At 35.5% G+C, this 15,923-nt stretch overlaps 1 protein-coding gene across 2 annotated transcripts in view; it reads right to left on the reverse strand.

The window, feature by feature from the left end:
* LOC149779697 (clathrin heavy chain 1) overlaps positions 1 to 15,923 on the reverse strand; it is a 79,718-nt gene that overhangs the window by 10,141 nt on the left and 53,654 nt on the right. For both annotated transcript variants that reach the window (XM_089940549.1, XM_089940548.1), the window contains 9 exons: positions 13,875 to 13,986; positions 11,675 to 11,797; positions 9,376 to 9,521; positions 8,254 to 8,437; positions 7,648 to 7,840; positions 5,306 to 5,463; positions 3,917 to 4,081; positions 3,001 to 3,157; positions 2,275 to 2,393 (listed from right to left, as the gene is read on the reverse strand). In XM_089940549.1, the coding sequence (XP_089796675.1) occupies positions 2,275 to 2,393; positions 3,001 to 3,157; positions 3,917 to 4,081; positions 5,306 to 5,463; positions 7,648 to 7,840; positions 8,254 to 8,437; positions 9,376 to 9,521; positions 11,675 to 11,797; positions 13,875 to 13,986 (1,357 nt within the window). The remainder of the gene's footprint in view (positions 1 to 2,274; positions 2,394 to 3,000; positions 3,158 to 3,916; positions 4,082 to 5,305; positions 5,464 to 7,647; positions 7,841 to 8,253; positions 8,438 to 9,375; positions 9,522 to 11,674; positions 11,798 to 13,874; positions 13,987 to 15,923) is intronic.

Genomic DNA, 15,923 nt, shown 5'->3' on the forward strand with positions numbered 1-15,923 from the left:
GAGATAGCACTGTTTTCCATATGACTAGTGCTCACTTCCATTTTACAGGAAGTCAGTTTATGGAGGGTAACTTCCACTTCTCTTATGAGGACAAGATCTTTGATCCGATAATCCACCTTGCCATTATTTTACAGACAGACTTTAACATATATAATTAGGAATTTGAGGACTAGTAAATTTAACCACTTTCTTTTATTCACTTCATTACTAGTCTAACAAATAAGGTAACAGTGTCCATCTTCAAAGGTTTGATGCACTGCCAAAACTAATGCAAGCAGAGAAGAACCCAGGACCCCAAAGGCAGGAGACTGGTGTTCCCTGTCCTCCAAATCTGGGGGACACAACATTTCAAGGCACAAAGAAAATTCCGTAATGCATTAGTATCAGTAAAAAAAAGCATCCAAAAATCTTCTTTAATTTGCAGTGCTGCCACATTAACTCTTGACCTCTGCACTGCACTATTATGATGTCCAGTAACATTTACATCATTGTTAAAAATTGTTCTTAAGATCTCATTTTTAACCCATTAAATTACACTGACATGGCTGGATATTTGGTCTGAACTAAACTGATCTTGCTCTAACCTGAGTGTTCACTTGATAACTATCTGTGCTTATTTTGAATATTCATTTGAAACTTGAATTCACTGATTACATGTCAAACTGCATATTTCTTTAAGTTCAGGGAAGAAATTTTCTCCTTTTTGGCATTAATTTACCACTCCAAAATGCCATGCTTTGCACAGAAACTCTACGGACTATTACAAAATTTTAATGTTTTGATAACCAAACAAGTTGTTTAAAGTGGAAATTAGCTGCCATCTTCACACTTTTACCACTTGTGTAGACTGACCATTGCTAGAGCCAACAAACAAGTGAAGCATGGAAGAAAATTAGCACAATTTTTCAAGTTTTCACTGATGAAAAATCTGCCCAGGAGGATGCACAGGAGTAAACATTCTAGGGACACTGTGCTTAAAGTGCAAAACTGGTATGCTATTTTTTTTCTTCTAACCCAAATGTGTTTCTGTACAACCAAAAGAACCAACACAGATGTCAATAAGAAGTCTTTCAGCAGGCAAAGTAAAGAATTTCCAAGAATTCAAGATAAGAAAATTTCTTTGTTTTACTACAGTATTTAAACCCTCTTTGACATTCTTCAGCAATAACAAGAATTAGGCCCACCCCCCAATGCATTTTTCCAGATGTCCGACCACAATTTTTCCATTGCCAACCCTAGTACTTTTTCCCCATGGACCCCCCCCCCCCCCATTTCCCCAAATTGATTTATGCACCTAACTGAGCTGGTTTTGACCAGTACTTTCAAGTGCTTAGTACACTGTTTGTACTGATCATTAAAAATAAATATAATGTTTAAAAAAAACTAATACACTAATTTTAAAATCAGTGCAATAGGAAAGAGATATTTTTGGCCAAAGTACCAATAAGGTAACATAACAAATCTCCTGGTGGAAAACCCATTTTAATAGGATTTTCCCTTTCCAAGTAAAAATGATAAAAAGATTTTTAAGCTGCGTGCTATGGTGACCATATTTGATAGCAGACTGGACCCATTTCAATTAAGTACCAACTAGACATAACAAGATGTCTTTTTGAGACCCCATTCATTCATTTAAGAGAAATCATGACATTTTCAACAAGGGCACTGTGACAGGCAAGCTGAATGCTCGAATGTCACTATTTGGACCAACTAGATGTCATAAGAACTTGTTTAGTAAAAAACCCATGTTGATAGGACAATTCATTCAGAAAGAGTAGTGAATTGGTTTTCAGCACGATTTTCGTCTTGGAGCATCTACACACCATCAAGAGGCTTCTGGTGCCATGGCAATATTAGCATTCATTCAGAAGTAGGACTATTGAAAGAATATTGACAAAATTTATTTAAGTGTTGCTTCCATTCATTCAATTATTTAAAATCAAAAGTCAATCATAATATTTTAAACTAGCTGTCAAAATTGTAAGTTTTAATATCATAAGGTATGGCAATAGTGCACTGTTGCAAAACTTTCACCTATTTTATATATTTTGCTTTTACCAAGTGTTGCTTAGAAGTAGTGAAATCGCTGTATACAGCCTCATTTCATCTAAGTAGTTCTCTCCATTGGAAACTCGAACTTGGATAACGTCAAAATGGAGTCAGTGAATACATTATATTTTGACATCAGTAAATAAATCAATTGGAAATCAAAATGTAAAAGAAGCTAATAGAAGCCAATATGTCCTTGATACAAGGTGAACTGAAACTTCTTACCTTTGGAATGTTGACTCTGGACCAGAACAGCTCCAAGTGCTCTCTCATTTTCTCTGGTTTGAACTTAGAGTACAGGATTGCTAACTCAGTGAACATACCCATGTGGGCTCTTTCTAGACCTGCAAAAATACCAAGATACAAATTGACTTTTTGTGTGTGTAGTTCCGAGATAACAACCAACACTAAGTTACAACAATTTAGTCTGGTGTCCAAATTACCAAAAAGCAGACGATGATACCCAGTAAAGAAAAACAATACAGGACCAACTTGACGATACATTATTAATTTGTGGGATGATGAAAGAAGGTTTCTATACAACACTATTTGTATGTGAACATCTTCTGTTGATTCTCATTTTACAGAAAAACAAAACTTCAGTCCTATATTGATATTATATCAAAGTTCGAGTTCAATGCCACATCTAATGCACAAGAGGCTGGATAATGAAACTCACAAAATCTTGCATTGACGTTAAGGAGGATAAAATTGGAATAATTGATGAATTGTGTCCCCTGCCAAGGAGTGAGAGATGAATCAGCTGGTACCAGTATCATAGTATATTAACACATAATTTATTTTTACTTTTTGTTTTCTTCTATTACTGTCAACACCTGCTTATGTATAGCAGACGCATGTCATAAATGACTACTTTATTTGTAGTTTAAACTACTTGCAGGAGTAAACATGTATTTTAAAACATACATGAGGGTCTTTTATACCACTTACCTAATGCTGCTTCTAACAATGCTATCAGTTCCTCAAAGAAACCTCTATCTTGATAATAATTAATTAGTTCCTCTAATTCATCGGCATGAACTACTATGTGCAGCCCACACATCTGTGCCAGTCGGAATTCCTCATTGTTCACACAAGCAAAGCACACCTGCAAAATACAGGAGTGAAACCGTCAGTTTCACAATGATACATACCCTGATCAATTTAAAGTGCCAGAATTCCAAGATGTGAGAATGAACATTTGTGTCAAAAACGGATAATTACTAAAATTATGAAAGGAAATTTTTTTATATTTTAACTTAACTGGGATTCTCTTGGTCAAAAGCCCATTTGGTTTCAAATGTGTAATTTACCTGCATGATTCATATTTGTAATGTACTGGATGGAAAGCTATGTTTCAAATGTGTAATGTACCAGATGGAAAGCTGCTATATTTCAAATGTGTAATGTACCAATGGAAACCTGCATGGAGAAAAGATTAACAGACATAGGCAATATTATGTGCACCCTCAACAGAGTACAGCAGATTACAGAATACAACATTATTTTGATCTGTTTATGACGATCGCTAAAATTTACATACTAAAATGTCTTACATGTAGGAAGATTTCTCCCCTCTAAATTGGAATATATGCAATTAAATAACATACATGTGATTAAACTGACATTTCACAAAACCAAGATATCAATATGTAATAATAGCATTTTTGTAAGCAATTCATATCTCCACCACAACATCAACAAACTTTTTACAAACTTCTGTACACACATTATATGCCACTTTCCCATTTCATTCAAGGTAACGGTTGGGGGTGGGGTGATATCTATCTACTTATAAGAGAGAAAGAGGAAAGAGGGGGAAAGAGTAAAACTGAAAATTCTGGGCATATGTGATTTATGTACATACCTCCTTCCAAGTTTTAGTGCTGTTAGCCTTCCTTGCACCGTCAACAGCTCCTTGATATTCTCCCAAGTGGACAAGGGTTATAGCCAGGCGGGCATAGTTGGAGACATTGTTGTACAACAGTTTAGCTGCTTCATACATCTTATCATCAAAACATCTGTCTGCAACCTGAAATTCAGTCCTTTAGTTATTAATCCACAAAAAAAATTCTCATGCAAAGGATAATGATTCACCTTCCTGACACTGCAAACTGTTCAACAAAACTATTAGTGTCATTACAATACGCCCTTACTTAACAAGGAAGATTTGGAAACCTATTTATATTCTTTCCACTTCAGTCTGATGTTAATGGAAAGTCTCTCAATAAGGGAGGTTTACTATTACAGTATAACATGTCCATATATATACAGTAGAACCTGTCTTGAAAGACCACTCCTTCTGCACAAAAATAATAAAGACAGGTGGCTTCTCATAACAGGTCATAACACTATACAATTAATAAATCAGTGCACAGAGATCCTGGCCTCTCAAAACAGGTAGTCTCTCATAGCTGTGGTCTCTCAAGACAGGTTTACTGTATCATATGAAGCTAAATGTATCTGCATACATAAAACTGAGCTCTAGATACAATTTTCACAAGTTGGGTAATTTACTGTATCGTTTGGAACCAATTATTGGGGGGGAAGGTATTTTGAGAGGTTATTTTCTTATTTCTTATGTTGATATTCTTGGACTAAATGCAAAAAATTAAACCTCTGGTAAAACATTAATAGATATAATGAATCACTTTAGACAATCCCATATATGGTATCCAGGGAAGGCAAGAGTATTCCATTTAAACATATATGGTACCCAGGGAAGGTTGCACTATTCCATTTGAACATTCCAGGTGCCCAGCAAAGGGAGGAATATTCCAAAACATATATGGTACCAAGCAAAGGCAGGACAATTCCATTTAAACATACACTACCCTGGGAAGGAAGGCAGGACTATTCATTTAAATATGCATGGGAAAATATTAAATGCCAGGGTTCTCTGATTACTCAGAGATCAAATGAAATGATAAACAATTGTAAACTGCATCTATAGGAGGCTACATAACATTTAAAGTGACATCCCTTAGTCCCAAATAAGTTTACTGGAATGGTTTCCAGGTGTTTTTCATCAAGTTATGTGCATTAAAATATGTCATGAGATATGATAATCAGATAAAGCACACTTCATGTTCCCAATCACAAATTAAATTCAGAGCAGTGAAAATATGAAATATCTTCCATGTCTCAGAAAGGTTTAAATTTTCATCTTCAATAAGTTGATAAAAAGTTACATTTAAAAAAATCCCCTTTCTATTACTACTAGTTTTCAGGCATACTTTCAGCAGTTCCTTCCTACCTGTGTGATATTGGCATGATTCGGGCCCGATATAAATTCTTCCAAGTCAGCTAGCCGGTTTGTTTTTGCATAGGCATATATCAACTCAGTCTCAATGAATGTCTCGCGTGCCTTTTTCCTGGCCATCTGTAAGAACTTGACAAGATCCTCCCAGCTGTCTATAAAGGTAAACAGAAAATCCTTAAGTCACAAACACGTAGCAATATTTTAAATTTGGACCATGTGCTTTACTTTTTAAGGTCAGCAGAAGAGTAAGGCGATATTTTATACTGTTAAAGAATTAGACACATGTTCTATAAGTATATGCTTTATTTTCTTTATAACATACATTCAGCACGATTAGTTAAGCACTATCTGATCAGTATTACTAAAGGTCAGAAAACAAATGCCTGAGAAACTTGCATAGCCACAAAACGTGACTGTATGAAAAGAGGATTTGGTTTTTCCTTTGGTTTTAACAGCACTTTAAACATATTGCCCAAATTATGCCAAGGTGAAGGGAGCCGAGTGCCTTTATCTCTAGACATTGGCATTAGTACATACCACATTTATATTGAGCATGAGCTGCAAAACTTTAACCAAAGATACTGAATTTCCTAAGTTCTACTCAGGACTGTTACAGCAAACCAAACCTGGAACCCACAGAAGGCACTTTCAATAGGTATTAGTCAAACATGATGTAATTTGAATTTTACCACATAAGTATTTGAGTAATCTTAGTACCCTGGCATGTATTTTAGAAAACATGTCTTTCATGGGTATCATGCATTTTCAACTGAATAGTACTCCATGGCTTGCACTCTGAAGGATACTGGAAACTCTGGGGTATACTTCTCATAAAATTTCAGTCCAATATATAGACAAGAATTCCTCCATATGCTATGTCTTTCAAGATCTGCAGAAGCATATTCCAAATATCAATGTCAAGTCACTGGAGTATGATATACAAGTCACTATGACCTCCTTTAGACAGTGATGAAAAGCAGTACCTTCCACAATCAATATACCCATGAAGTCTGATAACTGTACATGAGATAAGTGTGAAAGCACAACACTGGTACCAATGCTAACAACAAGCATAACACTGATGCCAATGCTAACAACAAGCATGACACTGATGCCAATGCTAACAACAAGCATGACACTGATGCCAATGCTAACAAGAAGCATAACACTGATGCCAATGCTAACAACAAGCATAACACTGATGTCAATGCTAACAAGTTAACATTGATGTCAATGCTAACCACAAGCATAACACTGACGCCAATGCTAACAAGCAGAACACTGATGCTAATGCTAGCAACAAGCATAACACTGATGCCAATGCTAACAACAAGCATAACACTGATGCCAATGCTACCAATAAGCAGAACACGGATTCCAATGCTAACAAGAAGCATAACACTGATGCCAATGCTAACAACAAGCATAACACTGATGCCAATGCTAACAACAAGCATAACACTAATTCCAATGCTAACAACAAGCATAATACTGATGGCAATGCTAACAACAACACTGGAAAAGTAATATCTATGACTCATCTTGTTACTTTGATCTCCTGGATGCTAAATATTGTAGATTTCACAACTCCAACGTAGACAATAGGGCACAATGCTACATGGGACAAATATGACAACTCCAAAATAAACAGGGTCACAATACTGAAGTTACAAATATGACAACTCCAACGTAGACACTGGGGTCACAATACTAAATTTACAAATATCACAACTCCACGGTAGAAATAGGATCAAAATGCTATATGTTATAAACATCCAGACTTGACAGTAGACAACTGGATCAAAATGCTACATGTTATAAATATCCAGCCTTGACAGTAGACAACTGGATCAAATGCTACACGTTATAAATATCCAGACTTGACAGTAGACAACTGGATCAATGCTACATGTTATAAATATCCAGACTTGACAGTAGACAACTGGATCAATGCTACATGTTATAAATATCCAGACTTGACAGTAGACAACTGGATCAAAATGCTACATGTTATAAATATCCAGACTTGAAAGTAGACAACTGGATCAAAATGCTACATGTTATAAATATCCAGACTTGACAGTAGACAACTGGATCACAATCCACAAATTTTAGTACCAACAGAATAAACGTTTCTTACCAACCTTAAGAACAAATGAATGCAGTTTCCGACACAAGGGATCACGACAAGCATCTTAACTTGACTGAAATGTACATTCATGGAATCACTATCCAAAATTAGGCAAGTTTCCCTCCCCAGTGAACTTTTTCATCTGTCTATCTAACTTTTCCTTAACCCGTAATTATTTAAATGTCTTTGGCATTTAAGTACATACTATTCTTGCTGGCGACGGCGACAACTTCCATATACTGTGAAGGATCATCTGCCTTAATGAAGGAATCAATGGCTTCTTTAACTAATCCAGCATTTATCTGGGCTTGTCCAAGTTGGGTCCAAACAGCAGGATCATTACAGCGCTCAGCAAACTCATAGGCTCTGTCTAGATTGTTCACATGCTCAATCAGCACCTACATATAAATAAAAGATTGTTCCCGATTTCAAACTTGCATAAAAACAATTAAATATGAAAAAGAGAATATTTGATCTGCAGCGCGTGAAGACAAGACCCTGTCTACAACTTAAAATTTGTCTACATATTATGCTGTATCCTACTGAAGCTAGATTTATCTTAAAATCAAGGCTGATTCTTAATCATTTTGTGGATTATCAATATAAAAAACTGACTATATATTAATAATAATACTGTTAATCGTCAACAAACAATGAAGACTAGACACTATTATTAATATCACATGATCAATTGTGAGAACAAACAGAATTCCAGATGATCAGTTCTTAAAACTTGTTCAAAAAGAGTGTGAAAAACAAAGAAAAAGTGGTGGTAAAGAGAATAACAATAAAAAGGAAAGGAAAGGTATACCTGTATAGCAGATGTATTAACTTCAAACTTCCTAAAGATGGCAAATGCTTCTTCATACAGTTCATTTGTAATGGCAATGTTCGCTATATCAGGAGCATCATAGTTGTCCAGGCGATTGATGTATTCCATAACCCTGGTCCTGTCAGCTTTAATGGCAGTCAAAATCAGCAGGTTTTGCAAGTTTCTAGTAAAGGAAAATTAATGCAAAATCTATAAACATGTCCATACCACATGGACGCCCCCAACAATATGATACATTGATGGGTGTGTGTGTGAATGATATATTGATGGGTGTGTGATATATGGATATTTAACATAGCTTTAACTATTTTTCAGTCATATCGCTATGATGTCAGCAGTGTGGCAGTTTACAGTGATGTCTAGCACTGGGGCATCATACCACAGATATGTAGCATCATGTCCCACCCAGTCACATTATACTGACACCAGGCCAACAATTCCTAACATTAACCTCTTAATGATGAGTGCAGCTGTTAGTACCATTTTTATAAGTCTTTGGTATGACTCGACCGAGGTTCAAACCTGTGACATCCCACATCCTAAGCAGACACTCTTAACCACTAGACCAACGAAGCTGTCTATACTGAAGGGCAAAGTTATGATTTAAACAGTGGCCATAGCTATGCAACATTATCAGAAAATGATGTAAAATAAACTCACCTAAAATCTCTGTGACATAAAGCATCATTACAAAATATGATTACAATTCATTAGAATTTTCATAAATCATTTAGTGGAAAACAAAATCATGAAGGACATGATGGAATGACATGAAAGACATATGGGTAGAACTATATGCTTCCTCCAAAGATATTGTGAGAGCAAAGAAGGGGGAAAATTTAATCAACCATACAATCCTGAACCACTAATACTTTAGTGCACGAGTGCAAGACATGGAAGCAACAAACTAGATAATAATTGACAAATAAAGTCATTCTAATACAAGCAACTGAAATTTCTCTTACTCTTTTAATTTCCATGTTTTTATCTCTCCTAGGCAAAATAACGCAAGTAATTAAAAATAAAAAACGTCTAATCAACACATAATGAAGTTTCTATTAATACATGACATCCTGTTTCACCACAGCGCAAAGGCCCTACCTGTGGTCACTGAAGACCGAGTTCTCCAGTACAATCTTCTCTAGAAGCTCAATCAGTTCATTTGGCAAGTCTGAAGTCATAAAAGCCCTAACCGTCACAGAAATGTCTTCTGGGTCCTGAGTTTCTGAAAGGGCTGTCTGTACCACCTATAATTATAAAAAAACATTTTTGATAAATACATTGAACTGTATTTATCTTTCATTTCTAAAAGAAAAGCAACACCTTTCTAGAACCTAGGTTAAGCAAACTTCTGCATAATCTCAATTAGCGTTGTTCCAGTAATACATACCCGAGGCCCAGAGAAGGCACTTTTAATGTGGGGTACTCACCCATAGATGCAATTTAGAACTTTCCTGTCATTTTAATATTAACTCTGTGCAATTAAAGTACCCTGATATATATATATATTTTTTAAACTGCCTTCCCTGGGTACCATGTATTCTTAAATGGAACAGCCCATACTAGTTACAGACTAAATAGTAGTAATTGATCAATATTTTTCTATGGCTTTGTTCAATAAACAAAATGATGGTTAAATCAGCCAGTTGCACTGGTCACATAGGATGCTGTAAATTGGTTCCACTTATCCTGTACCCCAAAAATATTAATGACTAATGTTTTTTCTAGTATGATATAATCATCTTAAATATATCTGCAAAATTTTACTATAATTTTGTGCCAATGTTACCAGATTATACATGAACGAAAAGGATATAGGTATTAGAGTCGTATCTTGCTCTTCTTTTAGGAAATTCTTCAATTGGTTACTGGTCCATGTTTGTATAAAGTTTTATAGGATGTAATGCCTTTTTCCACCACATGAGGCTATAGATAGTGTCCTCTACATTTTGGTTGAGGAAGAAATCGAGAGGACACGGGGGAAGAACAACTGACCCACAGATAGCTAGTTGCAAGCCTTCTCACATACTGCCCTGGCTGAGACACGACTCACACTCAAATTTACAGTAGTGCAATGTGCAAGTCGTCTGTAAATATAAGCACCCAAGACCACTTAGCCACCTGGAGGCCCCATTTCTATAAAGCAATACTGTTGATAAATGGAGTGATAGGTAGGTAGCAAGCAGACAGATATACTTAGATTGGTATATATTTATAGGGTTTAACAGCATATTAGCACAATCTTGTTCTTATATTGCCAAGTAAAAGTTGTTTTAAAAGGTCAAGATAATTGGTCATTATGGGCAGGGACATGCAGATACACAAAAATCTGTTCACTCAGAAATACAACAGAAGCATGCTTTTTATGGGGTGTAGAGCTTTTATTTGGTTTTGTGGGTTTAATGTCATTTCTCAGCACATTATAGGCTATACAAAGCAGCCAGCACATTTGGTGGAGGAAGATCATGGGACACACACACACCCCAACCCATGTGAGCTTTCTCACAAAACCAGACTGGCCATGCCAAACCACCGTGGACAGAGGTGAAATTTCTGTAATCTGTAACCACTCAGCAATCCAGGGTTGGGTTTGTTGGTTTAGTGGCACTTTCAACACAATATTGGCAATATTATGCCAAAATGCCTTTTCCAGGGACACATCAAAGATTGAGTAAACATGTCTAAGCATTGCCACTATGTAACAAAAGCTTGGACATTGGAATGCATATTGTACAGACTTCCATTGAATGTTTAGGAGAGTTAAGTAGGTTGGTTGATATGGTGATAGCTCTCTATCAAGGTTGGCATTATAGTTTTCCATGTTGTCACAAACTTTGTCCATAATACATGGATGTGACTGAAAATATCAATATATTGGATTGTACTGTGGATTCTGGATCTTGATCTTATTAACTATAGATAAAGTTTTACTATCTATGGTTTCTTGAAAAATTGTCCAACTCCACAATAATTGTTTCTTTACACAATAATATCTTATCTAAGTCAAAGGAACATATCTGCCCATTTTGTGATAAAGACCTTGATATCAATCATACAACCTTTTAAATATGCCATGGACCCTGTAACAAGTGTTTCATAGACACTATATGGAAAAAATAAGTGAAATATAGGACACATTTAGACATTTTCAATCATGAAATAAATGTTTTTTACTGGAATGAATTGCTATCTGAAAATTCTGTCTTTGGAGACTGTCATTATCACCAATGTGGTCTGTGTAAGTTAAACAAGGTTTCAATAAACAATCTGCTGATACGAAGATTGAAGAGAGATAGGCAAAAGATATAAAGACTTTCATAGTGATTTTAGATAGGCAGAAATATTGGTTTGTTGCTTGGCAGATAGGTGGATTTGTAGGGCTTCACACAGTATTTCTTACCTGATCAATAAGCTGTCTGCGATACTCATTATCCTCCTGCAGAACAACGGCCCACAGCTCTGGATCTCGTCTTCTAACCAAATATCGGGCCTCACTCTTGAACAAGGAGTTCTCATTGCACACCTGAAAAAAGACAACAACATGTAAACCTTTCTAAACCTAAGTAGTGTAAAAACATGTCTAAGAGACTCCCCCTTCTGCCAACAAAAAGCGGTTGCTCAAGACAGGTAGTCTCTCATAACAGGAGTATGAAACCAGGTCAGTTTTCAAGTTAAAAGAATTCAAATGGGTTTAAGGAAAACTATCCATATGCACAAATATTATCTTCTTTATTCATAGTTCCTATTATATATCACATGCATGTAACAACAAAAAGTGTATACAGCACTAAAACTACATGAATCACAAAGACTACTTTTATGTGAAGTTCACTGTAGTCTAGTGGCATTGTGGCACATGACTTGCTAAGTACCTATCACGGTCTACTTTTATGTGAAGTTCACTGTAGTCAAATGGCATTGTGGCACATGACTTGCTAAGTATCTGTAACACAACACTTACCTGTCCTCTCCATAAATTACTAACTCACACCTTTTTAACCTTTCTCCACTCCATCAGGAGTCGAAAAGCAGTCTGTCCGAAGTTTTCAACTACCATCTGTAGTATAGCTAAAGCTAACAGTTCAGCCATAACAAAATATTCATCCAAAAAACATTAGTTTTTAATGACATAATTATGTATTTCTTTCATGAAGAAATATCTTTTCTAAAACCAGTATCACTCTATATGCTCTAATTATATTCTTAAAAAGTTTACCTTCCCTGCCAACCAGTATCACTCTTTATGCTCTACCTATATTCTTAAAAAGTTTACCTTCCCTGCCAACCAGTATCACTCTATATGCTCTACCTATATTCTTAAAAAGTTTACCTTCCCTGCCAACCAGTATCACTCTATATGTTCTACCTATATTCTTAAAAAGTCTACCATCCCTGCCAACCAGTATCACTCTATATGCTCTACCTATATTCTTAAAAAGTTTACCTTCCCTGCCAATTTTGCTGCCCTTGAACATTTTCTTTAAATCCTGACTTAATCAATCAGCTACTTTCAATGGCAGGTTTAACTTAGTCAAAAAGCTAACTCATCGTCACTTCAGCATGGATTGTCCAACACTGTGTTTAGTAGAATGACAACAGACTTATTTGTGGCTTTTATTTTGGCCCATTCCTTGTGGGATTTGCACTCAACAAGTCTTCTTTCATCACAGCTACCATCATGTGTAACGAAAAATCTGATTTGAACAAAACATAGTGAACATATTTTATAAACAACCAGATATGTGTAATTCTTGAGAAACTTTTGGCTAGCAATCAACTTTTCAACTTCCTACAATTTTCTTCTGACACCACACTGGTCTTCCATTTTGAAAAACAACTGCCAATTGTTTCCTTACAGATGTTATACCAGTTTGCACATTTACCACTTCTTTGACATTAAATAATTTTTTAATGAAAAGAGAAAAATAGAAGTGGAAAGAAATGCCAAGACATGTAGTTATTTTCCAATTTGACTGCTTTCCATAGTCTTGTCTAAATGATCCAAAGTCAGTACTTTTTGCCACCATCCATACAAAATACAGAAAATCCATAGGGATAATCAGGTCTGTTTATTCTAAGATAACACTTACTTGCCCTGTCCATAATTTTAAAGTTTAAGATAACTCTTACTTGTCCTGTCCATGATGTTAAAGTTTAATATAATACACTTGTCCTGTCCATGATTTTAATGTTTATTACAAAACTTACTTGTCCTGTCCGTGATTTTCAAGTTTACTATAAGATAATACTCATTTATCTTGTCCACAGATATCTGAAATTAGCTACAACATCACTTACTCATTAAATTTATGTACACTCTAAAACCAAGCCACCCAATATAAGGAACATACATGGATCACTCACACACAAAAGGACGTAACAGATGTGCATCCAGGATTGCTAATCCTTTAAAGACGGAATATCTAATCACAACAGGGTTTTTGTTGACTACAGCATTACAATGGGTCTATAATATGCTGTGATCTGGTGTAAATATTCATCAGTGAAGGTGTAACTAAGAGTGTGTGTGTGTGTGTGTGTGTGTGTGTGTGCATATGCACATGTTAAGAATTAAGAATTTAATAGTTGCATTAGCATACCTTGATGAGTTCCACATCACATTTTCCTCTCTCATAGGCCACACACGCCAAGTGGGGATCTCTCTTCTCACAATATTTACCTACAATCTTGCTGTCATAGAATTGGTTTTCCCTGGAAAATTCAATTTTCAGTATGTTTTATTAATAACTTACAAGCACTAATCAAATCCTAACACTTGACAAAACTTTAAATACATTTTAAATCCTAAAAAAAATAGCAATGTATTCATGAAACACAAATGCCCTAACCATAGTGCATGCAAAATGATCTAAACAAATAAAAAATACACACTTACCTCAATTTGCATCATGATGTCATATCATAACAAGTGGCCATGTGACTGATCACTTGACGGACTTAAAAAAAAACTTTAAACAACTTTATCTCAACATAAGTCCTCTGTTTCAAGTTTGTCCACATGGCTGACATCTGCCTCAGAGCCAAATGCAAGGACATTTGGCAAAGAAATCTAGATAACAAGACATTCTTTATAAGTTTCTTCTAATCCTGTTAACTAGAGATTTTATGAAAACAACTGTTGCATGGGTTCTCTATATTTGATATTTTCAGCCATATTTGATTGCACATCAGCATTTGTACAATATTAAAATGCCACTATGCCAACTGTACAATATTAAAATGCCACTATGCCATTTGTACAATATTAAAATGCCACTATGCCAGCTTAGTCCAATTCAGCTTGTAATACATACATGCTATCCCTGAGAGGTGTAAGCGAAAGCATTGCTAATACAAGGGGCAAACAAGTGCAATCTGAACACAAAAAGTGTAATCTATATATTACCAGTACCAACATTAGTACTCCTACTTTGTTAAGGTTATAATATTGTAGCTAAAATGTACATGTTTATTTTTACTAATAACCTGGATATGTAAGTCAAAATATTTGGCGACAATGGATACATTCCATGTGAATTAAAACCAGAATACCACAACAAAACAATTCAACACTCACTTTAACAAGTCTACATGTCTAACTTCTGCCAAATCATTGTGAGGTCCACAAAGTCTGCAATGAAGTGCTCAACCCTAGTGCTGTATTGCATCACTCTATTTTGTTTTTTAATTTGTAAAGCAGTGATTTAAGTTTAAAGACCCATCTGCTTAAATACTGGCAACTGACAGTTAAGGTGATGCTAATTTTTATGGTAATGAAGTACACCAGACTGGGAAAACTGTTAACTGTGATATTAGTGGGTAATTTTGATCCTGAAATGCAAGTCTAAATGCTGGATGGACAAAAATAGCATGCCTGTCAATCACCCTTTCAGCAAGTGTAGAAAAGGCAGAATACCAAGCCTAATTAAAATAAATGTATTTAAAAGTAGAATGCAACTTTCATTTCTTTCCCTGCGGGATCATGTACTACAAAACTATATTTCCCTGTCGGGGTTAAGATAAAAAATGAATAAAAGAAGAATGACCAAAAAAATGAAATTAAGGAGTAAAGATCGTTATGTATATCAACAATTCTAGTAAATGGTGGTACATGATTTTATCTAATTTTTTTCATTTTTATTCATGGCTATAACTGTAGTGATTATCTTTAGTGATTTTGCATGTGACTAGGGTCTGTTTTGGGAATATTAAGAGCGTAAAATTATGTAGCATCTATAAATAGATCCTTGCATATATGTTGACAATTGCTAACAACAATCTTAACAAGACTTAATGATGACTCTGGGTTAATTTGTCATTGGCTGGTGGGCTTTGGTTGGTTCTAGAAGAATTAAGTAACTTCTCATTGGATATGCAAGGTCACATGACTAGGTATTTCAAAATATTTAAAAAGTAGCATAGTCTGTCACATGGTATGTAATGAATTGTAATCATAATAGTAGGTGCATTTAAGGAGTTATCTGCATGGGTTCGAGTCCAAGGCTTGGCTAGCGTGGGTATGTGGGAAAGCCTGCCCGTAGCTTCACATGAGTCGGTGGTTCTTCCCTGGATTTTCCAGGGTTCTCCTCCACCAGTTATACTGGCCGCCATGTATAGCCTATCTTGTGCTGAAAAAATGATGTTAAACC

The sequence above is a fragment of the Sinohyriopsis cumingii genome, chromosome 17 (genome assembly GCF_028554795.1).
Source record: "Sinohyriopsis cumingii isolate HCF-2022 chromosome 17, ASM2855479v2, whole genome shotgun sequence".
Classification (NCBI taxonomy): Eukaryota; Metazoa; Mollusca; class Bivalvia; order Unionida; family Unionidae; genus Sinohyriopsis; species Sinohyriopsis cumingii.